The 26,786-nt window shown below is 43.6% G+C and overlaps 1 protein-coding gene across 4 annotated transcripts in view; it reads left to right on the top strand.

Moving 5' to 3' along the window:
• The window catches only part of LOC115575196 (RNA binding protein fox-1 homolog 2-like), a 49,220-nt gene that overhangs the window by 8,748 nt on the left and 13,686 nt on the right, over positions 1–26,786 (top strand). For 3 of the 4 annotated variants that reach the window (XR_003982642.1, XM_030407072.1, XM_030407071.1), the window contains exons 2-6: positions 4,517–4,567; positions 17,324–17,527; positions 19,767–19,940; positions 20,420–20,473; positions 21,050–21,142. Coding sequence is in view for 3 of the 4 variants with exons in the window: in XM_030407072.1 (XP_030262932.1) it covers positions 4,517–4,567; positions 17,324–17,527; positions 19,767–19,940; positions 20,420–20,473; positions 21,050–21,142 (576 nt within the window). In the remaining variant the exon portion in view is untranslated. Of the gene's footprint in view, positions 1–4,516; positions 4,568–7,280; positions 8,275–17,323; positions 17,528–19,766; positions 19,941–20,419; positions 20,474–21,049; positions 21,143–26,786 lie in introns of those variants that run through there. The other variant, XM_030407073.1, reaches the window with a different exon arrangement.

Here is a 26,786-nt window from a genome sequence, read left to right as displayed (position 1 = left end):
CTCATGTCATTTTTGCCTTCCCTCACCACTGCTGCTCCTTTTTCTTCCCCTGCTCTTACCCATTTGCTCCAGCAACTCCCCGACTTCTTTGCCTCTCCTAAAATAGCAAGTTGGAGAGAGAGAGAAAATAAACAAGAGAGACGCCCTCTAGTTTTGCCCTCCGCGGAGTCAGAGAGGGGGACACACAGAGACAGGGAGAGGGAGTGTGTGTTTATGTGTGTGTGACTGCTTTTCTGTGCTTTTGCTGATCCCTGCCAGTGCAGTCTGAAGCCCTCACAGTGAGCCAGCCGGCCGGCGCCTTCAAAGACTCCGCCTCACTCACAAACTATATGGAATTAACTTAATGGAAACTTTCGAAAGTGCAGTATGAAATCTGAGCTTTCAACCTGGACAGCCTTAGTGCAGCCTGCCGGGTTCCTTTTCCATATATTTATTTATTTATTTTAAAAAAGTATGGCAGGCATGAGAGCGGGTGCCTTTTGCGTACTTTTTTAAAGATAGACAAGGCATGTAAGATACTTCAAAGCAAAGCCATGTCGCAAAGGGAGTGTGCGTGTCCGTGTATGCATTAGAGCGAGTGTGGGTAAACAAGAGTGTCTGAAAACTAGGTATCAAGTTCAGACCCCAAATCCCCTCCCCCACCCCTTAAGAAAATATAAATCACATGGCATTCTTCACTCATGACTCATTGTCTCCATTTCACAAATGTTTCACTGCTTTATATTTCTCCCCCCTTTCTTGGCTTTGGCCGTCTTATTCCCCACATTCCTCCTTCTCCTCCTGTGTGTGTCTGTCTCTGGCCTTATTTTTCATCTCATCTGTTCTTTCTTTTCTCTTTCTTTCTCTCTTCTCCGTCCCTCCCCCCAAATCCATCCACCCGGCTCCCCCCTCCTCTTGCAGACAGATTGATTCCAGATGTTGCTAAACTCTACCCTCTCTCCCTCCTCCTCTTCTTCTATGTAAACTCCTCCTCCTCCCCTTTCTTCTTTCCACTCTGTCCACTGTAGAACCAACAGTCACACTATAATTTGAAGGTTGGTGTATAATTTACATTTCACTGTTCCAGTTTATCCTCCCTGTTTTTGCAGCCTAGTGCAGCGCCGTCATCCGCACTTGACTGCAAATGTGATAAAAACACCAATTCTCAACATTTAATCACCTTTAATTGTATGTGTTTCGTAGTAATGCTGCTAAATTATCACATTTCCTCAACTGCTTTGATGGCCCACCAACAGTGGATGCAGCAGCAACAGTGATCATATACAATGTTAGGCTTTAGTGTTTGGTGCACTGAAACTAGAACGTTAGCTCAGTCCTATTTGAAATGCAGTGCAGTGTTGGTAACTCCCAACATGCATCTCTTTTTCTTAAAAATAGGAAGTTTTCTCATTCTGGCTGACATTGCCCAAGGCTTTGTAGACTTGAGATTCTGCTCTGAACACCCCACGTGTTACTGCATTTCTATATGTGCGGTGGTGAGCACCGGCAGCCTTTAACACACTCAGTACTTGGCTGAATATAAGTCTGTCCATTCCCCTGTAAATGTGGCGCACCAAGGAGAGTGTTCCCCCTGGGGACGAGGCACGAGGGGGAAATTGGTTCCAGATGAAACAGGAAGTGGAGAGTGGAGACAAAGAAAGAGCTGTTTTAGACAGGGAAAAGGGAGGACGGGCCCCGAGTCTGGACACAAACACACACAGAGTCAGAGTTTACTGCCTGCGGCATCAAAAGAAAAATGTTTTTTTCTCATTCTTGCCTATTCTTTACATGTGCTTCATTTTTGGCAACATTCTCTTGTTCCTCTCTCGTTCCTCCCGCTCCGTCTAGACACTTCTTCTCCCTCTTCATTCACCCCTACATCCTTATAACATCTGTTTTTGGTCTTAGCCAACATATCTCCAAGTCCTACTCTCACTGAGCTGCACTGCCTTAGAACGTGAACACTGAGACAATTGAAAGAAATGAATGCCATCTTTGATAAGGGATTAATTGGTAATGATTTTTCAAGCAAAAATGTCAAACATTTGCTGTTTCTAGCTTGTAATGGAATATGATATGTAATATGTTACATTTAGTAACACCATTTTGTATTGAAAAATGACTAGACCTTTGTTATACTGTATATTCTGTTGAGTTGTAAGCAAAGCGGTTTTGGGTTTTGGACTTCTGGTTGGGCCAAAGAAGAAAATCTCAATAACTCACTTTGGGCCCTGGGAAAATTGTGAGGAGAGTGTTTTTACTTCATCTCATAGACTCACCAATGAATCGATTGATTGTGAAAATAATCTGCAGATTAATAGATGATAAAAAAAATAACAGCCCATGCCGCATAACCCTCCTCAAATTCAACTTAGATTGGCTGTTTTTATGTCTCAGACTTCTCGCCCTTGATTGGCTGGATGAACGCTATCAGGAAGTGACTCCTGCTGCAGGCAGCTTGAGGTCGAGGGCCAGGAGGTTAACTCTCTGTAGACACTCTTCAGAAGCCAAATCTGCCCTCCTCATCTCAGTATATCATGGAACGGCCCACACTCAAGCTGTTTGCTGAATGGACGGGTGCATTCAGGCCAAGGGGCAGCACATGGATTTGAAACATTTTGTCTGCCCCTCGCTCCGGCAGATTAAATGTAATGAAAACATCAGCAGTTCCGAAGACTAGCACCCCATCCCACGGCACATACTTAAACATGCACACACACATCTTTCTTTCTCTCTCTCTCGCCATCCTCAGACGTTCTCCCTCTCTCCTCCCCTCACTCCCCTCTACGCCTAGTGAGACTCAAGCCTCGGCATGAGTCTCACTATGCAATCATGTTTTCTCTGCGAGGCATGCCAGCAGGCTCGACTGTGCTGGTGTCATCTCTCACTGCTGTCAAAATATCAGCGTTCGGGTAACTTTCCCCATTGTTCCAGTCCTCCTCCTGCCTCCCCCATCTCTGCCCCCCCCCCGTCTCACCTAGCTCTGCAGCAAACAATGGCTGCTCTAGTCGGGACAAAACGACACACTGGAGGCGAAAATAATAGTCAAAGAGGAGGAGAGACAGAAATAATCTAATTAAAAGTAATTACAGAGCAATTAACCACAACACTGGTTTCTGGGGCAGGGTCGATGAGGGATGGGGGGCTCACCCTCTGCTTGTGGATTGTGATTGGCTGGTATGGCTGGATATGAAAACTCTGCAGTGATGGTTCACCAGTCATGGCATCCACACAGACTGTTAACTGTTAACTGAAATCACTCGCCGGGGAAGTGTCTTTTGTCCTCCTTTGAACTTTGGTTGTTGTTCAAGGTTTTAAAAATCCTTTGAATAATAGTGAGTTGTGCTTTAGCTAGCGTCATTGATTTATCAACTGAACATTTGCATCAGCCGATATTAACCTTGTTTTCCACTATCAGCTATCGGCAAATAAGATCGCTGTTATTCTGTCTTGTCACATCAATTTCACACTGGTAAATTCATGAGCTACTAGCTCGTGACATCCCTGCCATCAGTTTGTAAGGCTATTAAAGTGCTGATAAATTCACTTCATTGAGCAGGTAGTTGATGATGATTAAAAAAAATTACACTGGAAAGAAGGTTTTTTCATGAATATGTATAATCAAATCTTTTACTGTTTCAAAGATAGTGTACTGAATAAATCTTAGATTTATGATTAATTGATTAATCATTAATTGACTAGCAAATAATAAAATGCTTTATAAACCATGTATTGTGCTTGATTGTTGTGATGTTGCATTGATGTTTCTAATACTTTATAAATGGTTAAAGGTGCAATATGTTCGAATTGGACAGCTGTTTAATTTATACTCCAAGCAAAAAGGGCGCAGCATATCACTAGAGTAACCACTAACCGCTGCTAACTGTAGCTGCTGTTAGCTAGTTAGCTTGGTTAGCGTGCATCCCCGACTGGGAGCTCAGAACACCAGGGGAGTGTTGTGTTCATATCGCTAGCACAATAGCCTTGTATTGGACAAGCTGAGGCTAGCTGGTTAGCAAGCTAAATTTAGTGAGTATCTCTGCAGTAGATAGATGTCAAGACTTCAAAGCTACACACTTTCTTTTTCTGTTAATAGTTTTAATTAATTTTTACATTTTTTTCTTTCTTACATATTGCACCTTGAATAAATACTGTGTAGTTCATCTTTAAACATTATTTTGAATAACTATATGTTTATCATTTATTAATGATGATTATTATAATGTGTTACCTAGACTGTTAAGTTATTTTTTGTAATGACGATATCTTTGTTTTCCTGGCAAGTAATATGCATCGGCTCAGAATTTCAGAATCTGTGCATCCCCGCTAATATAAACACTACTATATATTGTAAAAGATTCAGTTATACCGACCTCTGGCTTATTCACCTTTTTTTCTCCCTGTTAGTTTGTGTGTGTGTCTCAGAGTGCATTTCAGCCACAGTGTAAAAGTTTTTGGACTGTCATGCCGCATCCACTCAATTTTTCAAAAGCCCAGCCACTCACACTGCTCTCTTCCCTCCTGTTGTCTCTTGCAGAACAATGAGCCTTTAAACCCTGGTTTCCATGGATACCCACCTCACAGTCAGGTAAGAGATTAGTGACTGCTTGCAAACCTCTGGAACAATGAATTAAAAAAAATAATAATGTAACACAGATTCCTTGACTCACTGGAGATGTGCTGGTTTTGCTTTCAAAGGCTTACTCAGGGTCTTTGTAATGGTATGTGAAAGAAGGAGAAAATCAAACAAGAACGAAAGAGTACGTAACTTCTTATTGGATAGTCTTGACCAAGTGGTTCCTCCAAAATACTGTATGTGTGATCATCCCCTATAATCTACATGATGCATTCCAAGTCTTTTTGGCTTCAGGGAACCTAGTGTTCCTGTCCATCTAGCCCTACAGCAGGATAGGCTCTGTTGTGTTGCGGCATCGTTATTGAGACAATTATGAGGTTCAACAGAGGCTCTCTCATTTTTCCTCAGCAGCTTATAGAAGCCTATAAATGATGGCAGTTGATGAAAGGGGAACTGGTAGTGATTGAGCCTCTCTTTCAAAAGCTTGACCCTCAGAACATGGACAGAAATTACGCCATCACCTTCTTTTAAACTGAGCTCTGCACGCCCCGCTGTTCCACAAAACCATTCTCTCCCATCCTCTCGCACTTTCTCTCTTTTTGTGCCTCTCTCGCTCTCTCTACCCTTTTCTCATTCTAAGTGTCTCTCCATGCATATTGCTCTCAGTAATGAGTGCCTTATGTGTGCAGCGTAGCGGCAGGGTAGGTGACTATTTTCTTATCTACCTCCAAGCAGAAGAGCAGCTCAGACCAGCTCAGTACTCGTGTGCGTGTGAATGTCTGTGTGTGTGTGTGTGTGTGTGTGTGTGCGCTCGCGCAGGCCCCATTTGAGAGAAATGCCTCTCAATCTGAAAGGCTTGTGTTCGTGCACGTCTTGTGTGCGTGCACGCGTGCATTTCCAGCTCATGTTTAGGATGTGCAGCTCTCTGGCAGTGCCACAGGAGGGGAGTGTTGGTCTGCAAGCCTGTCCGACCCCAGCCTCCCTCCTTCCCTTCCTCCCTCACCCCACATCACAACATGGGAGATTCTCATAGGCCTCCCGTGTATTCTTTTTTTTTTTTTTTCTTCTCCTCTACGTTGCTTCACTCTCCTGCTCTACCCTTGGTATCTCCTTTCCAGAGAACACAGCTCTCAGAGTGTGTGAGAATTTGGCTCTCTGGTTTCAGAGTTAATTTTATGCAGATTTTCCATCGCTTTCTTATTTCTGTTTCAACTTGACAGCGACAAATAAGGATTGTGAAAGAGATCGCAGGCAGAAAAAGGATTGATGGGATGAGACAGAGAAGTGGAGCAGAGGTGAAACAGAAATGGAAGCGAGTTATTTAAGCTGGCTTGCCTGCAGGGCGCAGATTCATACAATAGTCAACTGCACAGTCAGAGCAGGCTTACTTTCGGCCCTTGCCTGCACAGGTTTATCAGCTTGTAAGACAAACACCTGGGCAGAGGACACTTGTGATCTGCAGTACGTCTGAACTTACCTTGTTAAATCCAGAGCTAAAGCACACCGCTGTGTTTGTTTTATAAATGATTAAAAACTCGTCCCCCGCTAAGTTATTCTGCCCTTGAGCGCACATGTTCGGAGTCTCCGGCGCACTAGCTGCTGGTTATCATGCAAATGGAGCCAGCCAAGCCAAGCTTAGCCGGATTGGCTTGTTCATCGCTGCAGTGCATTTGTCTTGGTAATGCCTCCTGTCTGATGTTATGTATGCATGTTTAAACTGCCTGTAGGCCTCCTTGTGTCAATATGAGTGTGTTAAATGGTGACAGGCTCCTGTGGGTCCCTGCTGCTGTGCACTGTGAGGGGTAAATGCGTGTGTTTGTGTGTGACCCGCAGGGCCAAACGTGTCAGTCTCCTGCTGTTTAGGTCACAGAAATGATCAGGGTTAACAACACACACACAAACAATGCAAAAGGCCACACACCCAAGCATCTTTCTATCATTGAGCGATAAGAACACTGTATTCAGATCCAACTGCAGGCAGTTCTCATGGTTAATTGCAATTCTTCTGAAACTGTTCTGGATCATTCCTATAGAAGTTGAGCCTAAGATATTGATTATCTGTAGGTGGTGCTGTTTGAAGGAACGGCCTTTGTTTGAATTAGCTGATTACTGTGGGATGGATATAGCCTTTTTGTTTGAGTGTGTATGTGTGTGTGTCAGCCAAGGTGCAGTAGCAGGAATATGATCACAGCCCATTTTTGCGTACATAATGTGCATGTGTTTATGTGAGACTATGTGTGTGCGTGTGTGTGTGTGTGTTTATCACTGTGTTCAGTCTGTGTGCTTAATCCTCAGATCATCCCCTATTCATCCTCTCATCCTCCTCACTTACAGCCCTAATCCTGTCATCCCTCGCTTTTTTCCCCCAACCCGGCCCTTTATCCATTTATCTCTCTATCCCGTTATCTCCCGCTCGCACCCACTGCCCCTCTGTCTCTGCCCCCCTTTCCAGCCAAGCTCACTTCTTTTGCCCCTTTTTTTTCCCCCCAGGCCGCCTCCAATCACTTATCTTGCCCTCCCTCCCATCCCTCCATCCCTCTGGACCCAGTTCTAGCCAGACTCAGCAGATGTCTGAAAGCCTGGCATCAGGGCTTTTTTTCCGCAGAGTTCAGTCCCTCCCATATGAAAATGCGGTGCAAGGAACTGCACTCTCATCTCTGCAAATTAAGCGCCTCCTAACAATACAGTGGTGGGAAGTGAGGGAACTGAGCCTGAGCCAGAAGGAAAAGGCGCAATGCAGCGTGATACAGATTCCTGCTCAGGTTGAGGGTTTAGATACTGGAACTGGGGCTGGCGCTCGCTCAGTTTTGTGAGACTTTCCATCTGTGTGATGAAGGCAGCTGCAGCAGAGAGATGGTGGTGATCTAGGAGCCTACCCACGCAGCTAGCTACCTAGCTGTCTACCGACTGGCCTACCTACCGCTGCTTTTTGGAGCTGACAGGCTGCCACGCAATAAATAAATCATCAAAAAAAAGCTGCAATGCAGTGGGGGTCGCATTCGTGTTCTGTACTCTCAGGCTGCCAGTGCGTGGATAGAAGACAGCGTCTTCCTCTTCCTTCCTGTTCCTTTTCTCTCTCCAGGGGGGTTTGAGGAGACAGCAACAGCAGCTTTCTGACTCCCATCTAGACACAGGGTTAGATGGCTACATGGCAGGATGGATGCTTTGATGGATAGGAGGGACTGAGGCTGAGAGAGGGAGGGAAAGTTTTAAAAGAGGGGCGGGAACAAGAGGAAGCAGGGGGGAGCAGCAGGACGAGTAAACGCGAGTGTGTGAATGACAGACGCGGAGCAAAGAGAAAGAGAGAGAAAGGAGGCAAGAAGAGACTCTGGCTGTCAAGAGGAGAGAGACAGAAAGGCCCAAGGGGGATCAGAGCTAGCGGGGCCGTGGAGACGAGGAAAAAGAGAGGCAAGAGAGTGACAGGCAGACGAGGCTTTGCGTGCTGGAGAAGTGGAAGAAGGGACGCCGGCGAAGAAGGGAAGGAGGAGGAAGAGGGAGTGAACGAGGGAGAATTTGAATGTGTGAGACAGACGTGGACTGAAGCCACCGTTCGGCTCATGGTCTTAGAGCGCAGACAGAAGAGAGGAGGAACAGGAGGAGGAATAGAGACACAGAGGGAAGGTGAGAGGAGAAGGAACGGGAAAGTGGAGAGCTGGTCAGCAGCAGTTGTTCCTCTAGATCAGACAATGATGGGGCTGTACTACCCTGCAATGCTGCCGGTAAGTTCACTGCTTTAGCAGAGCTTCTTTGTATAAACAACTCGGCGCACATGTTGAGAACTGCATGATTAGAACTAGTAAAACGAGACGGATTGTGAATGATTTTATTTTCATTAGTTCATTTGGGCTTGATGAAGCTGTAATTGGTTTTCTGTTAATGGCATGGCCTGTTTTGGTTGGCTGTGTCTTGGCCCAGGTGAGGCCTTTGTCAGATAGTTGGCAGGGCATCAAGCTTACAGCAGGGCTTGCCTCTGCAGCTCTTCTCCTTTCACTTTTTTAACTCTTAGTGCTTAGTGTCTTTAATTGTTTTCTAAGAAATCATGCTAATGGCTTACCTCACTGATTATGCAACATTTTGTCCTCATGTTGCTGGAGCGGAGACAATACAAAGAGGGGCATTGCCGAATTTTACTTGCGCACAAGGATTGCTGAATTGCAACACTCTCGCTGTAGCATTTAATGTTTATACAGTTGATGTTTGCTAGGCTGCTCTTAGCATATGGTGGGCGTGTCTGTGCTACTTTAGCTGAGAGACAGCCTGAGGATGAGAGCTGTTCTCTGGCTCTGTTCTAGCACGTCCCGCTCTCTGGTCTTGGGTTCCTTTGGGCCCTCAGGGGGGGTGTCAGAATCGGGGGAGGTGGCAGGGAGCTACGTGCAGGCATGAGGTAGCGACTGCTGCTGGGCTCTCCGCCTGTAGTGACATGCATGTACATTGCATGCTCTCCCCATGCTAACTGCACACGGCGATGTGTGTGTGTCACGTCACATCATGTGCACAGCGGGCGGGGGCTGAGGTTCTGTCAAGTGATTCAACGTTGTCATCCAAGCTGTCCATGCAGTTCAGACTTCCTCTGTCCCTGGATTGAGGGAGACAGGTGCCAAGACACAGTTGTTTCTGCATGCACGCACACACACACACGCACACACACACACACACTCACTCAGTGAAAACAGTTGTTGTTACAGTACTTTACCCCTCCCCCCCCCCCCCATAAGGCACTCAGACACACACTTACTATTAGTGAATACACAGCAAAAGCCCTGTCTTTTGCTAACAGAAAGTTGTAGGACTTGCTTGCACTGGTTAATCCCTGGTCTTCAGCATTAACAGCTGACCTGATCACATCTACATCACAGAATCACACCAAAGCCTAATTCGTATGCATGTTTCTTCAAGAGATGTGTATACTTAGTAGAGATCACTGCAGTGTTTATACGTCAGATTCAAAGGGTAGTCCACGGTATAACTTTGTAGAATATAGTTCTTTATTTGGTCAAAGTCTGAAAGGCTACAACAACCTCTACTTGTACACAGTGAAGTAGAGGTGTGGGTTGTTGTTCCTGTGTGTCTCCTCTTTTTCCTCTCTCTCTCTCTCTCTCTCTCTCTCTCTCTCTCTCTCTCTGTTTTCCTCCCCCCGCTGGCTAGAGCAGCTGTAAACCAAACACATTATTCTTCTTCAAAGAGAGACATGCCAAATGGAGGATGGTGGTAGTGACCAGGAGGGTGTAAGAGCAGGGTTGGGGGGGGCGGGTGGGCGGTTAGTTCCATGTGGGAATGCACTTTAAAGGTGACACATCAACAGTCACACTGTCCTCTGTAAAATGTATGGTGCTGCTCTTGACTGTAGGTGACACATCTATATGCTGCAGTATACACTGTGGATAAGAGTTACTGGTAAACCTTAGTGGCAACTTTAACGGTGCCATCGAGCAAGGCTTGAAGTGACACTGTCACCTTCTCACAGTCTGATTATGCCTTACTATGTTACACACTGTACCCTACCCATTGAAACTAGTCTGACTAGTTCAAATTTTAGTTTTGCATGACGTGTATAATTTTTGGTTCATCAAAACTGTGTTATAATAACGTCCACAGACTATTTTCAGTCTAAATGTCTACAGTGGCTGCCTAGAGTCACAACTGTTCCATAAACTTAAGCAGGTGTGCGCAGTTTAAAGGCGTTTTTAGGTGTCTCTTGACTCCGGGTGTCTAGTTCTCTCTGGCCAGACTTAATTGTAATAGACTTAAACATACTCTTCATAGAGATCCACTCTCCCACTTCCTTTATGCCGATGAGGCCTCTTCTCTGGTAACCAGAGGTCAAGCCATGAGAGTTTGCACTTTTCAGTCTGCCCATATGTGCCAGGTAGCTAATGCTAGCTTACAGCTGTCTGCAGACATCAGGCTGAACACACCAAACACAAACAGCAGGAGCAAAAGAATTGCTTCTGTGCAGAAACTGTTTATTAAAATGGATGTCTGTGCTCTGCTTTGTTGAAGTATCTGCTACTGAGCATCCATGTCTGAAATGGCATAGCCTTGACATTAAAATCTGCATGACAGCCTGTACATGGTGGATGTCTTCTTTTAGTTCTTGCAGATGTTGGCCTGAAAAATTTCTTTCAGGAAATTGCCTGCTGAGTTCATACTAACGACAAATAGACAAATGGGGGCAGCATATTAACGCAGTTACCTCTAATTTTTCTGCTCACTGTAGTTGCTGTTAGCTAGTTATCTCAGTTAGCGGTGCAGCTAGCTGTTGTTTTAAATAACATTTTGCACCTTTTTAAAATTGTGAATTGTTTTGTAGTTTTTGCGGTTTCACCCAGACCTACAGTGCTTGAATTTCAACGTTGATGATATCAAGAGTGTCAAATAAGCGCAGCCCATAATGAGTCTGCTGAAGGTGCTGAAACTAAAAGACCTTCTAGTTATTGTCTTGTCAGCGTCTGCACTGCAGCAGGATGGCATACAAACATTGAGCCTGCTTATTTTCATTTCTATTTTTTCACAGTTCAACAGCGTGACTGGTTGCCTGAAAATATGTGTGCACATTCAGCGCACTTCATCCCCACGTCTGTCTGTGTGCATTCATAGATGTCCAGAGGTGTTACATTATCCTTCTAAGCCCTCTGCTCAGCGCTGAGCCCATCAGGAAGGGTGTCAAGCCAAGCCGCTGTTACACCGAGCGGTTCGCAAGGCAGTGAGTGGCATCTGAGTATTGAGGCCGCCTAACTGTTCCACCTCCCATATTATCTCCACAAGACTGCTTGGTTAGCCAGCATACGACAACAGGCCTTCAAGGAATTTGCAAGGGATCCACACCCAAGTCTGCTCCCCTTGGGACTCTGTGTGTACGTCCGTCAGTGGAAGTGTAGCTGCGCACATGTGAGAAATGGATACACTCTCATAACAAACAGATGACAGGTGCTTGTGTGTTTTACTGTCAAGGCATTGTAAAACAAGACTCAGTTTAATCAGGGGTATGTTTCACTTTATTTTCCTTATATTTACCCTGTGGGATTTTTTTTCCCTTCACATTAGAAAGTGGCAAACAGTCTCACCTGTTGTCACCAGCTAAGCACTAAAGCAATGTGCGCAGTTCTCAGTATCGGGGGCCTAATGCACTGTGTGACACCACTCCACCTCAGGCTTCTCCCTCTGCCCATACAGCCGTGATGATATTGTCCAACACTAAAACTGCTGCTGCCCGAGGCTGTACGCAGTGGGCCGAGGTGTGAAAACACTCCGCATGTTCACTGCAAAGCGCACATGCATACATACACACATACAGGCACATTGGAGGTGATGCACAGATGTGGTGCAGTATGCGTACTATATGTATACAGTATGTCTCAGGTTACGCGCTGACAAACAACACTGTAACATAGTCTGCAGAACGTAGCCCAGCTCACACTGCGGCAGGGAGTCGATATCATTGAGTTTTTAAATATAAACATCTTAAGCAAAAGTTGTCAATGTACAAATACCCCATCTCGCAGCATCTGCTTAGAATTCAAGACTGTACTAAGCAATTCGTCCTGCTGTTGGTATAAAACAGTGCAGCAGGCATGCTACAACATTCAAATTCTGCTGTGGCTTTATTTGCATATTTCCATCGGCTCTTGTAGTCTTCAGTATTGGTTTTATGGATTCTTGGTGGTATAGCATTCTGCTGCTGCATCCTCTGTAAATCAGTCTGGATTAAAGGTCAGGTAAATGTTAAGTGTAAATGTCAGTCAGTGATTGGATATGACCGATAGGGACACAAAAATATAGTCCTGGACGTAGTAAGTGGGATTCAGTGAGCACGCTGGTGCTGGAGAGGTAGAAGAACCCCCGACACATTAGACATCTAGCCTCTGGGCGAGGTTGGGTGCATTTGGGCCGTTTTCATCTTTCAGTAGAAATATTGTAGACGCTTGTGTTTTTGCATGATTATTTGCAACCAATCAGCTGTGATTACCTGAACTTGTCTTACAGCTGTGAAGAAGTTCTTCTACCCTGGTAAATATATCGGTGACTGACTGAATCAAGCCTAGTTAAAGATGGATCATGATTATTTCATGTTGATAGTGATTCTATAGTTTTATTTGTTTATTAAAAACAAACTTCTTTAGCCTGCTTTTGTCGTTCATCTATTACAACTAAAGCTTTTTTTTTGGCATTGGTCAAGATGGCTTTTATTTTCTCCATTTAAAGCAACATTATGTAGAATGCCACACACACACACACACACACACACACACACACACACACACACACACACACACACACACACACAGTGTCTGAGTGCAACACCACTGTCGTAAATACAAATCCCAGCTCTGTAACAATTTGTCTATTGACAATTTGAGGCCGAGACAGACACCATTCACCATATTACAAGTCGAAATGATTTCGAAGTTGTTATTTTAAGGTAAAAAAGGTTACACGATGTTGCTTCAACTCAAAATGGCAGGAAAAAAATTAAAATGGCACCCCAGTGACATTTTGCAGCTGTCTTGATCTGTCAAAACCAACAATCCAAAACAGGAAGATATTCAGATTACTATAATTAATAAAGAAACCCTTATTTAAAAACGGCATCTTTTAAAAAGATGACAAAACAATGATTTGATCTTTATGCCCATTTACAATTGTTGAGTTTCTTCCCCCTCTACCTGCCCTGTTGCTTTTTCATTGGTGGTTATTTAGAAACTTAAAGCCAGAAAAATTACAACAGACTTTAATGTGGTGCTGTCTCTTTTGTTATTCTGTTGATGAACTAGAAAGCCATTGTTAATGAATACACAACCTATTATTTTCTTCTTCTCGATCATTTTAATTCAAAATCTGTTCAACTTGTAAATATTGTGAATCAATGTCACCTCTGGGTCTGAGACAGTGAACTATGGTGCATCTCTAAGGAAAACCCATTGTGTAATCTGATTGGCCCCCAGTCAGGAAGGAGAGTCAGGAGTTCCTGCACAGAGACGGCCGTATATGGAGATGGGTTGTGGCCTACGTTTTGATGGACATTACAGTGCAGTAGACGCTCTGTGACTTGAGGGGCGGGTGCCGGTGGTTTTAAAAAGGGAAAAAAAAATTCTCCCTCTGGCTTTCATCAAGCGTGGCAGGCAAGGACGAAGAGGAAAAAGGAGAAAAAGGAGGAGGAAGGGGGGGGGTAAACGAAGGCATACTTACTTCTCCAAGCACAGGAAAAAGAAAAGAGACGGATTGCAGAGGGAGAAGAAGCTGTAAAGAGTATTTCTAGATAGCTCCAATAGGCAAAGTGAACTTGCATGATTGATGAGTTTCAGTAGCATCACCACTTGGCGATTCAGTGTGTGACTGTTTGGTTAGAGGCTTAAGTCAGCAGACAGACACAGTCAGACGCACGCTTGAAAGGTTTGCTGTGAAAAGGCCTCTCCTCCCCCTCATCCTCTCCGTCTGTGGAAAAACATATGGTGTCTCAGGTAACACAACCGCTGTGTGTTTGTGTGTGTGTGTGTGTGTGTGTGCATGCATGAGGTGAGAGTGAAACAGTATGGATGAATAGGTCCGACTCCAGATGGTCCTTTTTTTATTTGTGATATGAGATCGTTGATCAAAACAACATGTCGGTTGATACTTGATCCACTCTGTTTTCAGCTCTGCTCCGATCGCTTTACGTATTGTTGTTGTTTTTTTTAAAATGTATCGCAGATTCAGTCAATTCTGTATCTCATCTCCCAATGTCCAAATTCTCCAAAGAAACAAACTGAGTTAAGACCAGACACAACTTAAATGGAGCTTGTCATTATTTCCCACAACCCCCTTCCCCCTCCTGTTCTTTTTCCATTATTTCTTTTTCCCTCTCTCCCCCTCTCCTTTTGACTATATGATGCTGCCATGTAGGGCAGTGCTGCTCCTTAGTCAGCGGGTCAGGAATGCCTGTGCAGTCTTGAGGGTGAATGTGCTCAACGCTGATGTTAATCCACTGACAGCTTTCATTTGTCTTTCTGTTTATTACCTCTGCCAAGGAGGTTATGTTTTCACTCGTGTCCTATTGGTGCTTGGTTAGTTTGTCAGCCGGATTACACAAACTACTGAACAGATTTTCATGAAACTTGGATGGAGGATGGATCTCGACCCAGAATAGACCCCATTAACTTTTGGTGAGGATCATGATGAAGAGACGGATCAGGGACATTTTTATCGCTTTCTTTGACTTTCAAAATATGTGGGGGTTTTTGTTGTTGTTTTTTTTGCTTTTTGTTTAGTTTTTTTAGATTTTTGTTATTTTCTCAAGGAATTATGCATGGGTCATGATAAAAAAAAACAAAAACCTGCAGTGTGTTTTAATGACAGTCACAGAGTGTGTACAACTTGATGCAGATCCAAATAAAAATCTGGATCTAGTGGATTTAAAGAACTGTCGTGTAGAAATTTTCAATTCGTGCGATTTGGCGCCCCCCACAGTTTGAGTGCAAAACCAAATAAAAATCCCAGGTCTGTCACAATTATGTTGAAGGAAACATGTAACGCTATGCTCCTACCTTCTCACTGAAGTTACCTTGTGCAAAAACAAGTGAAAGAGGTGGAGGGGCTTTGACAGAGACACCATTCACCCTATTAAAAGACACTACCATCTACGTGATTTTGAAGCTTTTATTTGAAGTTGCATAATGTTGCTATACATTGCTCCCGTTAGTTAGAACTGAAGAAGCCTCTTAGATGAGAGGTGAAATGTCTTCAAGGAACTAGAACAAGTCCAGTTGCCTGAAATACAGCACTTAGAACCCTTATCAATTTGCTTTTAAATAGGTTTTATTTGATATTGGATAAGGCTTGATTGAATTAGAGGGGGACTGTGCACTCTGCCAGAAAATGGGGGGAGAAACTGAAAATATTCAGGTTACTGTCCGAACAAAATAAAGACACCAAAAAATATTAACCAGAACATCACTGAATCTTCACTTTATTCTTTATTTTTTTTCTGATCAAAATAGTTTGAAGTTAGATTTGATAGTTGACAACTAATCAAATAATCGTCCCAGCTACAACTGGCTCCTCAATTCATTATTGTTTACCCAGTAAGCAAAATCATGACATATTTAAACCTCTCTAGTAGGAGTCTAAACATTATAACACCTCAAAATGTGTTTCTTTTCTCATGACTAATCATGTGGGAGCATTGTGTAATGACATCTGGTCCGGTCGGTTCAGGCTTGGCAGTGCTTTATTCAGCCCAGGAACCCTGCATTAGAATAGACAGAAGCTTTTGTAAACCACGAGCTGCTCCTCTGTCGCCCTAAAGTGGAAAAACCCCTCGATTATCAGTGTTTGTGGCATCCCTGTTAATGAAATATGTCAGTGAGCAGCTCTCCTTGACTCGCTCTAAGCATGTGTGCGACTCAGCCCTAGGCCTATAGGACACACCCTTTAGTGGCTGAATACAGGCTACTGCATGTTTATGAGCTCACATGTCCCGACAAGAACACTTTGATATATCTTAGCCTGGGTATGCTAAGGCCTAACCGATGAATTTTAATGGCTTATCGTCTGTTTTTCCGAGCAGGTCTTCTGACAGCTCCTTCTTTATCACGCGGTGACAGAAACCCGTCGCGGATGCAAAACACAATCAGCTTTCGCACACTCTTTCCTAACATACATTCAGCCTCACCACAAAGACGAGAGTGGCAGCGGACGAGTCTCCTAGATTTTTTTCCATCCTGTCTTTTGGATCGCGCCGCCTCCTCTTGATGCCTTCTGTATCTGTTTTGGGTCTGTCTGTCTTGCAGATGGGCCTTTTTAGCCTCAGCTGGATGTTTTTTTTTTACAGCCAATGTGGTCGACACTGCAGAAGAAGAGCAGTGAGCAGCCAGGCTATAGGATTAGAGGAGGAGAGGGGGAGAGAGCGCTTGTTTGCTTTTGCGGCATCTTGGATACTCTGTCTAATTAAAAAGGCTGTTTGGAGACCGAGTGTCTATTGGCGTCATCCAGCCCAGATCCAGCCCACGGTAGAGGCCAGACCAGTGGCTAATGGTGTTGGATGCAGTGTAATGTTGCCTGACTTGACGTGGAGCATCATGACCCCCAAACTCTTCTTTCTTTTTCTTTCCATCCATGGTGTCTCCCTTGTTTTACTGCCCATCTTTGCTCTGAAAAGGACTATGTGAAACTTAGTCCAAGATGTCCTTGAGTGTGCAAAAAGATTGAAGCAAGCAATATTGCAGAGTCACACACACACACACACACACACACACACACACACAAGATAAGGTAGCAGCACAGCTATAAAGCTTCTGTAGATGATCCTCCTGCTGATAGAGTTGTAACAGGGTGGAATTAAAAAAGAACCCGGGGCAACAAAGTCCCAGCTGATACGCAGTCGATCTGAATTATAGATGGCTGTGAAAAAGGAAATCCAAAAAAGGTATTCGCACCATGCAGCGCAACGTAGCTGTAAACATGTCACGGTAATCATAGCGTGAATATTTGTTTATTTTTCTGTGCATCCATCCATCCATCCCATAAGCATCTCAGACCATGTATCGAATTTTTGGACTATTAATAATAGATGTGTTTGCAGTAAATATTTCATGGTCGGCTGACTGAAAACACATGCCTGTCAGAGATATGGAGGTGGGGGGGTGGTAAAGGGGGAGAGACAGAGAGAGTGAAATATAATAGGCAGGATCGTAACCTTTCATTCTACCTTCATCAGAACGCTACAGCCACAGTGTTACTCACTACGTATGTTAACCTCTTCTTCCCTCTCCCTCCCTTCCCCTGGTGCTGCAGGGCTCCCAGGATTCGACAGGAGGACAGGAAGGATTAGTGGCTCCACCCTTTTCAGCGTTCCCGCCTCCACCCCCTCCTCAAAACGGGCTACCAGGGACAGAGTTTGGCCCTGGGGCCATGTTTGGTGCTGGGGGCCAAGTTGCAGCAGAGGTAGGGGCCGGTGCTAACGGAGCCGCCACCACAGCCACCAACAACAGCAACAATGTAAGCGGCCCGTGTTCATAAAGACTTGAGTTACCTGTTTTGTAGTAAAGGTACAGACCCATTTCACAGCAGACATTCTGACTTGCTAGCGCAGGAAGGATCAGTTGTGACCAATAGTGGTAACATGTCTCTATTCTGCAAGTGTCCCTGGAGCCATGTCAGTGAATGAGCATGCACTATATACTGCCCTGGGACTCGCTCACCTGAATGGAAGGCAACCATCATTCATTTTATAAATTCCACCTGCACTTTTCCAGCTTAGACAAGTGAAAATATCTGCTGTGAAAAGGGTCTTTTCAGAGAGAAGTCATGGGCTAAAATATCCTTGGCCCTTCTGTTTTTCTCCTACTTGATATATTTTTAAGCTCTGCAGTTGTAGTGTTACACTGTTGAAAACAATCATAAATCAATTGGTCTCTCTGTCATTTTGGATGGATTGCCATGAATCTTTTCACAGCCATTCGTGGTGCCCAGATGATGAACCCTAATGACTTTGGCACTCCCCTTGACTTTAAATCTAGCTGGTTGACATTTCTGTTTTCATAGTGAAATATCTGAACATCTATTAAATGGATTGCCATGAAATATTGCACAGACATTAAAGTTGCCAATGGATTGCCATGAAATGTGATACAGTCAGTCTGGATGAATTGTAGCTGCTTTGGTGCTCCCTTCGCTTTTCATATTGCATCCGGGTCTTCAACAGGGGTTCAAAATTACATGTCAGAAAATGCTCATTAAAGGTGCACTATGTAATTTCGGGGAAGACATTTTAATCAGAAGAGAAAGATCTTCATTGACTGTTTTTTTTTTTAAGCCTAAACATACAAAAACAAATAAACTCTCCTAATTTCCATGACTGAATAAACTAAATAAACAAACTGACCTTAAAGGACAACACATTTCATACTGTTTTACTTACATTTGGTGGATCCTGCCTCCTTTCTAGCCTCCAATGGTGTTCTGGGGACCTTATTTTTACCTCTGAGAACAGCTGGTTCATTCAGTTATATAAAAAATAATAATTATTCTCAAACTACATAGTGCCCCTTGTATCCACTATATAGCAAAGATACATTTACATTTAATACAATTAATTAAAAGACATTTAAATTATGCAACTAAACTAATGGTATGATGACTGTGCTGCACCTCTCAATAGCAGCAAACTATTCAGCTTATTACATATTATTGAATGATATTGCCCAGTAAGCTGTATATTATTCCAGGTATATGGACAGTGACAGTGTGATCCACAATCAATGGATTGGTTTATAACTCATCAACACAAGACTGACATAACCTCCACCTCAGAAACCACTGGAGAAATTGCAGAGGGTGCGGCTTGCGCGGCTAGCGTCAACCATGCTGCAACTGCTGCAGACATGTCTATACACGGCATTCTAAGCTGCCCTGCTTGTTACTGTAAGCCCAGTTTAATATGCAACATCATTTTTTACAATACACGTAGCAGAAAGTCCCTGCTCCATCTTTCTATCAGCCAAGGTGTTCTTGGGCTGAAAAAGGTTGAAGATTGTCCAACACAGTTAGACTTAATACCACCAGAAGTCATTATACCCAGTCTGCTTTAGCTTGACTTGTTAAATGCTAATTAGAGAATGATACCATGCTAACAAGCTAAACTAAGATGGCCAGTCATGGTAATGCTCTTATAGACTTATTCTAAATGTCTTATTGACTTATCACCATGCGCACATGACCTCACTCATTTTTGCTGACCTTGATATCGCCTGCATACATACATTAGAATGGCATCACCGTAGCCAAAATGGAGGGTTTTTCACATTTTTGTCTTTGATGTTGTGGTTTTATTTGGTTTATTTAATAACATTATTTAAATATTTCCCCTGTTCTATTTTCAGTGTGTGAATATTAAGAACTAAAAGTCCATTGCTCTTGGAGACTATACTTGCATTAGTGTGCTGTTATATTATCAATATACCAGTGGAATAAAATGGTCTTAAAATGTCAATATTATTGCAATTACTTCTGTTACAATATGTCATCCATCAAAAACTACTTATCATTACAGGCCTAGTGGTTTAGCATGTTTATTATCTGTCTGCACCGTCTACTCACAAACACTGCTTTGTTTTCTAAAATCTAAAAGAAGAGAGTAAGCAGAGCTTAAACTTGCCATTATAATAAGCCACCTCATGAGCTTTACCTCCTCCTCTCTAACCTTCCTCACCCCTTCTTCTTTTCTCTGTCACCATAGGGAAAGACAGAGGAGACATCCCAGGGGGAGCCTGGTGTACAGTGCGTTACAGGAGGCACAGGAGCGGGAGGCTCCGTGGGAGACCCCTCAGAGGCCAAGGGGACCCCCAAACGCCTGCACGTCTCAAACATCCCCTTCCGCTTCCGGGACCCTGACCTCAGGCAAATGTTTGGGGTAAGAGACTGGGAATGTTGTGGGCCTCATTTTTAACGGGATCAATAAATCAGTCTAGACACCCATGGACCTCCCTGACAGGGCCAAATCGCAAGGGGTGGGCTTTAGAGGCTAACAAAAGTGTCAAACTAACACAATTGAAAGACACTCATGAGTGTTCTCTTGATGCTTGAGGGAGCAATTGTCTTCTATGTATGTCAGTGTGTTAGCATGAGTGACGAAGCGGGAGAGGAAAAAAGGGGACAGAACGGAGTTGAAGGCGAAGAGATGGAAAGAAGCACAATTAAACGTGGGATGTTGTCTTTTGTGTAACAGTGACATCTAGTGCAAAGCAGCTGTAACTCCCACAATGCTAGAAGCCTCTGACTTAGCAGTAATGCTGCCCCAAAAGACTGAGATCTTACCATGTACTGTTGCTTTGTTTTGTTTCTTTGGGTCATTTTGGTTTTGCTAATTCTTTCCCTCCAATTTATTTGCAGCAATTCGGAAAGATTCTGGATGTAGAGATTATTTTCAACGAGAGGGGTTCAAAGGTAAGTGCACAGAAAACATCTGATTCTCTGAAACCAAACTGCCATTGTCGAAAAATACCTCTGATACTATCCAAAATGCTGCATATGGTAACGGCAGGTAATGAGTCTGTGCTCCGATCCGGAAGCACAGTTGACCAATATTAGTAAATGGAAAGTGACTTGTGAAACATCAGCAAAGTTACATTTGCTGATATTTGCCAACCTAGATAGTCTAGTCAACCTAGATAATAATTTACCTAATATCAGTCATATCACATCCAAACAGGGTTAGCACTTTACAGCTGTTATATAACCAAAATCATAACTCTTATATACAGTATGCATAAAGTTCAGGTATTAAATGGGTATTTGAACATCCTCACTCTTGACAGTAATTCCCCCTTTTCATAGTATTTCTCTGTAATTGTGCCACTTACTGTATGTGACGTGGTGTCAGCATGCCACATGGGGAATCATTGTTATGAAACTCCAATTATCTATGAGAAAATGTCTCTAATGTCTCTCCCATCTCCTCAATCCCTTGTGATGTGCCCCTGACTCACCGCCAACCTCTTTAACCTCTGCCGTGTACCACAGGGTTTTGGCTTTGTGACATTTGAGACCAGCGCAGACGCAGAGAAAGCCAGGGAAAAGCTCCACGGCACACTGGTGGAAGGTCGTAAGATTGAGGTAATTTTCCTCTCCTTTTCTCTCTCTCTCTCTCTCTCGCTCTCTCTCTCTCTCTCTCTCTCTCTCTCTCTCTCTCTCTCTCTCTATCTCTCTATCTCCTGTATTCTCTCTCTCTCTCCTGTATTCTCTCTGTACTCCCATCCTAATTCTGCTTGATCACTGACTGCTAGCTAGCTCCCATCCTCCCTTTAGTGATATGCTCTGATGCAGCCCACTGGTCCCTGGTCCTCTGCAATGTGTTTTTTTTTTCTTCATTTTCAAATATAAAAAGACTTCTTTCCTCCTTTTTTGTTCAGTTGTTTTTTTGTGGTGGGAATGATTGGGGGTGCAAGAACACTACATAATGCATGTCGGGTACTTATCCTCTGCAGCATTTTTTTTCCACATTAAGCTGTTGCCTCTTCACCTTTTTTTGTTTTTCACTGATGCGCAACTTGTAGCCACACTGATGTTACAACTTTTCCCGCAACGATTGGAATGGTGTTTGTGTTGTCGGCACCGGAGGGCACGAGGGGAGCACAGTGAAAGGATGATGCATGGCAGATTGCTGTCAGATGCTCTTATTTTCTTCCCTAGAGTAGAAATCCTTCTGCGTTCCCCTCTCCCGGTGCTGCAGCTAAGTGGTTGTGACAAGCTTATGGCTCCTGGTGCAACAGCAGCATGCTGGGAATCACAGCAACACTGACGCATGTTCACTTCATGGAAGTCTGGATTCTTCCCAGAGATCTGTGCACTTGAGTTTTTGATGTATGTTAAAGTCTATGTGCGTCCAAGGTTGTTCATTTTGATTTGATCCAGTATTATTTTGTGTTTTCTTTTTGTTTTTTTAACTGAAGCGCATGTGCTGAGTTTTTGCGAAAGCAGTTTTCCTCCTTTGTTTTAATCAGGGTTTCAATCAGCCAGTCGTCCATATTGGATCTCTTGACCCACGCCACTGTAAGCCAGGATCTCTGCATGGGCTTACTGGGGTGATTTCTTTTGTGGTGTGTGTGTGTGGGTGTGTGCGGTCAGCTCCTGCATGATGGATGAAGCTGGCCGAACCTTTTTTGTTTGTTTGTTTTAGTTCTGTGCTCTCAGTTCTGCTGCAGTGTGGTCGAGAATGAAAGACAGCCACCTGCATCCACTGGTACAACACACTCCCTCCGAAACCTCCACCTTCAGTCAATCAGCAAGCTGAATGGATACTGATGGAGCCAATTTATCCTGCATCAGTCTTGCCCCCTTGTGTTCAGCCAACAAGCTGTGTTACTTTAACCTGATTCTCTGTTTTTCCTTCCACGTTTTGCATGACTTTAGTCACTTTGTATTAATCAGCGAGCAGTTTCTCTTTTGTTTTCAGTTGTCACTTTGCATGTACTCTGTTGTACTCTTAGTGGTGTTGGGCTGTAGCGAGTCAATTGTCAGCTGCATGGTGGGCCAGCAACTGGAGGTTGTGTAGAGTGTGTCTCTTTCTGTCTGTTTATGGTGCATGGGCTTGAAGAGACAAAAGGCTGGCGCAGGACAAACCTAGGATTTATGTTTATACATTCTTTCAACTGAGGAGAAAGGGCCGGACATTTCTATTTGAGGCAGTGCGCTCTGGCAGTTCTCCTTTCTTGCAGATGTTGCTGTGTTACTCTTGCTTTAATTGGTCATATCATTTCAGAGTTTGTTGAACTATGAGAGATGAAGGTGGCAGAAAACTAACTCTAGTATTCGTCATATTTGCCTAATAATTCAGAAACTCTGAAATATCGGCCTATTGTATACCATGGTTATACATAAATATACAACTATCGTGTGTCACTGCTGTCCACTGGCATGAGTTAAGTCCATGTAGCCTTAGTGTGCATGGGTGGTATGTTACTATGGAAAGCCGAACCAAGGCCGTACTGCAGATAGCTGGATGTTTTTTCTTGCATGTACATTCTGTATGGCTATTTGTTGAATTAGTTTTGGTGTCGGGATTCGTTCACTTGTTCAGTTAGCATGACATCAGTTGCACCTGGGTGCCTCTTAGTCCGGCTGCAAAAAAGGCTCAATAGCTTTGTTTTCAGATTAAGTGTTGATGGAATGATTTATGAAGATACTCGAGTGCTGACATTTCTTATTCTTGGTGCATGCCTTTGGGAATTGGTTAGCGGTAATTCTCATAGCTTAGCTGCCCTTAGTGTGCATGTATGTAGCCCATATGAAATACAAAGAGTATTGTTGTGCTTAAAGGTAACTGTACTTGTCTTTGTCTGGAATAAAACTCTGCGCTTTGAAGAAGTCAATTTCCTGTGCGCTTCCAATGTATCGATGTAAGTGGCCCAACCACAACTCACTTTGTCTCCACCTGCTTCTCTGTCATCCTCTCTCATCACCAACCTTTCTATATATAGAGTCCTGTAGGCCTATATATAGGTGTGACAGTATGTACTCAGAAACATACACACCTCAGTGCATTTCAACCTACTCATGGCTGTGTCTGTGCTCCAACATAAATGCTCAATTAGCCCTCACTTGCAGCATCTCTCCGCCTCAGGAAGTAACATTTTGACTGTCACTGACGTGTGTTACTTTAACCGTAGGACACCATACAAAGCTCTTGATTGAAAATCTCTCCAAACCATTTAGTCACATATGTGCAGTCACATGTTTCATTCTTATTCTGCAATTACTGGCTGTACGGGGAGTGCATTAGGGCTCCAGCGTGGTCTCATTTGTGCAGCCGCAAAGCTGGATCCAGTAAACCATGAAGTCAGTGCCTAGTTTAGTTTAGTTAAGTTTATTTTAGAAGGGTCAGTGCGAATTAATAGAACACATGGTTATATATGAGTAATAATGCCAGAATTAGCCAAAAGGTGATTTTTCATCTATATTCCAGGGTGTTAAAAGGCTTCCTAAAATACATCAAAGTATAAACAGAAAAACAGGGCATGCAGGGTGTGAAAGACACACAGTTGTTGAAAATAGTCAAATCTGTGGTGATGTAAATACCTATTGCGCAAAATTACATACAATCAGGAAACACACTTTTGATATTTAAAGGTCAAGATGTAGGCTATGTTGGCTATTATAAAGAAAACGGTCATAGCTTAATTGTTCAACCTCTGGGAATGCGAGATGAAATAAAGATACTGAACTGAACTCATTTTTTCTATTTAATCAGTGCCAAACGATGACATTCTATGTCACCCTCTGGGCAGCTTTGTGGTCTGCTTGCTGTAGATTTATCCAGGCACAGAGACCACGCTAAACCCTACAGACTCCTGTTCACTCTTAACTCCTGCTTTAAGGGTGTGTGTTTGGTCCTTGTGGCTGAAGTGTTTGGGGGAAGTGACGGCTCCTCCGCAGCGCAGAGTTTTAGTCAGACATTTGAACGCACAGAGCAGAATAGCTGTGGTGTGTGTGTGTGTCTGTGCGTGTGTGTCTGTGTGTGTATGAATGAATGTGTGGGCTCTGCATGCTAAGGATGGAGGGGGGACCATTGAGAGTCATCGCCACTGCATGGATGTGTGTAAAAGGATGAAAGGAAGTGGTGCCTGTGGTTATGCATGCCTGACCATGCGCCCTCTCACCAACCACACACACACCTAAATGGGACACAGTCGGCCTTCAGCTCACTTTGGCCTGGGCCTTAACTCGGTCATCTGCATAAAAATTATCAACCTTTTGCATGATTTGATTCATAATTTTTATTGTAAGAGTTTGTAAGAACTTTGATTGTGAGTTGTTGGATGTGCGATGGCCTGAGGTGAAGGCTTACCAGCTCCTTGTGTTCCAGCTTCATAGATGAGCCCCCCCCCCCCGCCCCCCCAACTGTCTTTGGATTTGACTGATCCACTTTTGTTTTATCTGAACTTTCTGTTACTGCATGACTTACCCCAGAGCAGATTAACGAATGAAATGTCTGAGTATCCATGTGTGTTTGTGCTTTGTACATGAGTGAAAATGTAGGAAAAGGTTGCTAGATAAGGGGAAAGAGAGTTTGCACTTTGCCCTTTCCAACCCTCGGTCTTTGTTTGTGTGTCGGCTCCCTCCTCTCTCTTCCTCTTCCCTTCAGTCTCTTGTTGCCAGTCGAGTTTGTTTGTCTTTCCGTCAGTTTGATTTTCATTTAAAAAATAACCTCTAGCTTTTTCTAACTTTAATGTTCCTTTTTGCCATCATCTCTATCTGCCTCATTATGTTTTTCACTTGTTGTCACCGATTTCATTTTCTTTTTTCTGTCTTATTTACCATCATACAGCCCGCAGTATGATTTTTTTTTTTTTTTTTTTTTTTTTTTGTGGTGACTGGTAAAACAGGAAATTATACCCACTGTGCCCAGTTTCTAAATCCACACTCTTCTGTTGTGGTCTAACTTCACCACAAAAGAGTGAGTCATTTCTTGCAGAATCTAACCAAAATACCTCCACTTGTCGTTTTGACTGTAATGGACCCAGACAGCGTTTAACCAACCTTGCTGTTTTGGAGGAGGCCAGTGTGTATTTGTATCTGCTCTTCTGACTTTTCCTTGGAGGTGTTCCAAATTCGATGCATTTTCAGTTTCCCGCTAGGATAGTTTTTAGGGGGGATATCTCCATTCTCCTTTAGAGCACAGAATACCCTCCGATTGTTATAATGATGCTCAGAACTCCGTTAAACATCGAGAGCTAGGGTCCTCTCTCCCTCTTCTTCCTCTCTCCTCTCTCTCTCATATAATGAGCTGTAACACTGCTGCTGTCGGGTTTTAATTTCACATGGGACAAGCAGACGGGGGAGGGGCACGTTTAGGTTTCTTTTGTTATTAGGATTATTTGTTCCTTTATTTATTATATTTTTTCTGTTTCCCTGACGACTTCTGTGTGTTGTTGTCAGTCTCCACGGTAACCACTCGCTGTTTCTACGGCAACGGTAAGTTGTGTACAAACATCTATCACTGAACTGATCCCCTTTCCCACCCCCCCCCCCCACCCCTGAAATGGGCATTTGATGCAGTAGTATGTACTCTGAAGTTATTGCATTTCTACTTATCAGAATGAGTTCAATGTGACAGGCCCACGCAGTGTGATGCCCTAGAAAGCTACTGCTGTTATGTAATGTTACAGTGCACATCACAGACACACACATGGACAGACTGACACAGTATCTTTCAACAGATTGATCTCTTAACTGTAATATTTTTCTCCACATGCCCGTCCCCTCCCTCCACCATGTCATTAACACCTCACTGGGAATGACCGAATGTAATCACCCTCCTCTATGCAATGACACGGCTATCCACAACCCATCTGATTAATTCTCCATTGGACTCCGTGTATATACTATTCATTTTCTTGATTTAATAATAATAATGTTAAAAAAAAATCAACAGAAATGATATGAAGCTTTGCTCCCTGTTGCTGCCTACGATTGCTTTGAGTGAATGCAGACCCCCCCCCCCCCCCCACCCTCTTGAGCTGCAGGTCAAATAACGCCACTCTGGTTTTGAATTTCTTTCTTTTATTGACACACCTGCTTATAGCATAGTGAGCATTTGTCAAACAGTACCGGATTGGAAACATGAGTAATACATCCCAGATTTAAGAGAGAAGGTTGTCCAGGCTTTGAGCTAATGTAGACATTTTCAACATGTGGCAAGCCAGCATCCTGGCTTACCATACAGCCTGGCAACATCTTCTTTTGCAGTACAACTAAAATG

This window comes from Sparus aurata, chromosome 23 (assembly GCF_900880675.1).
Source record: "Sparus aurata chromosome 23, fSpaAur1.1, whole genome shotgun sequence".
NCBI classification, from domain to species: Eukaryota; Metazoa; Chordata; class Actinopteri; order Spariformes; family Sparidae; genus Sparus; species Sparus aurata.
Note: the sequence above shows the minus strand (reverse complement) of the source record. Positions and strands in the feature narration are given on the sequence as shown.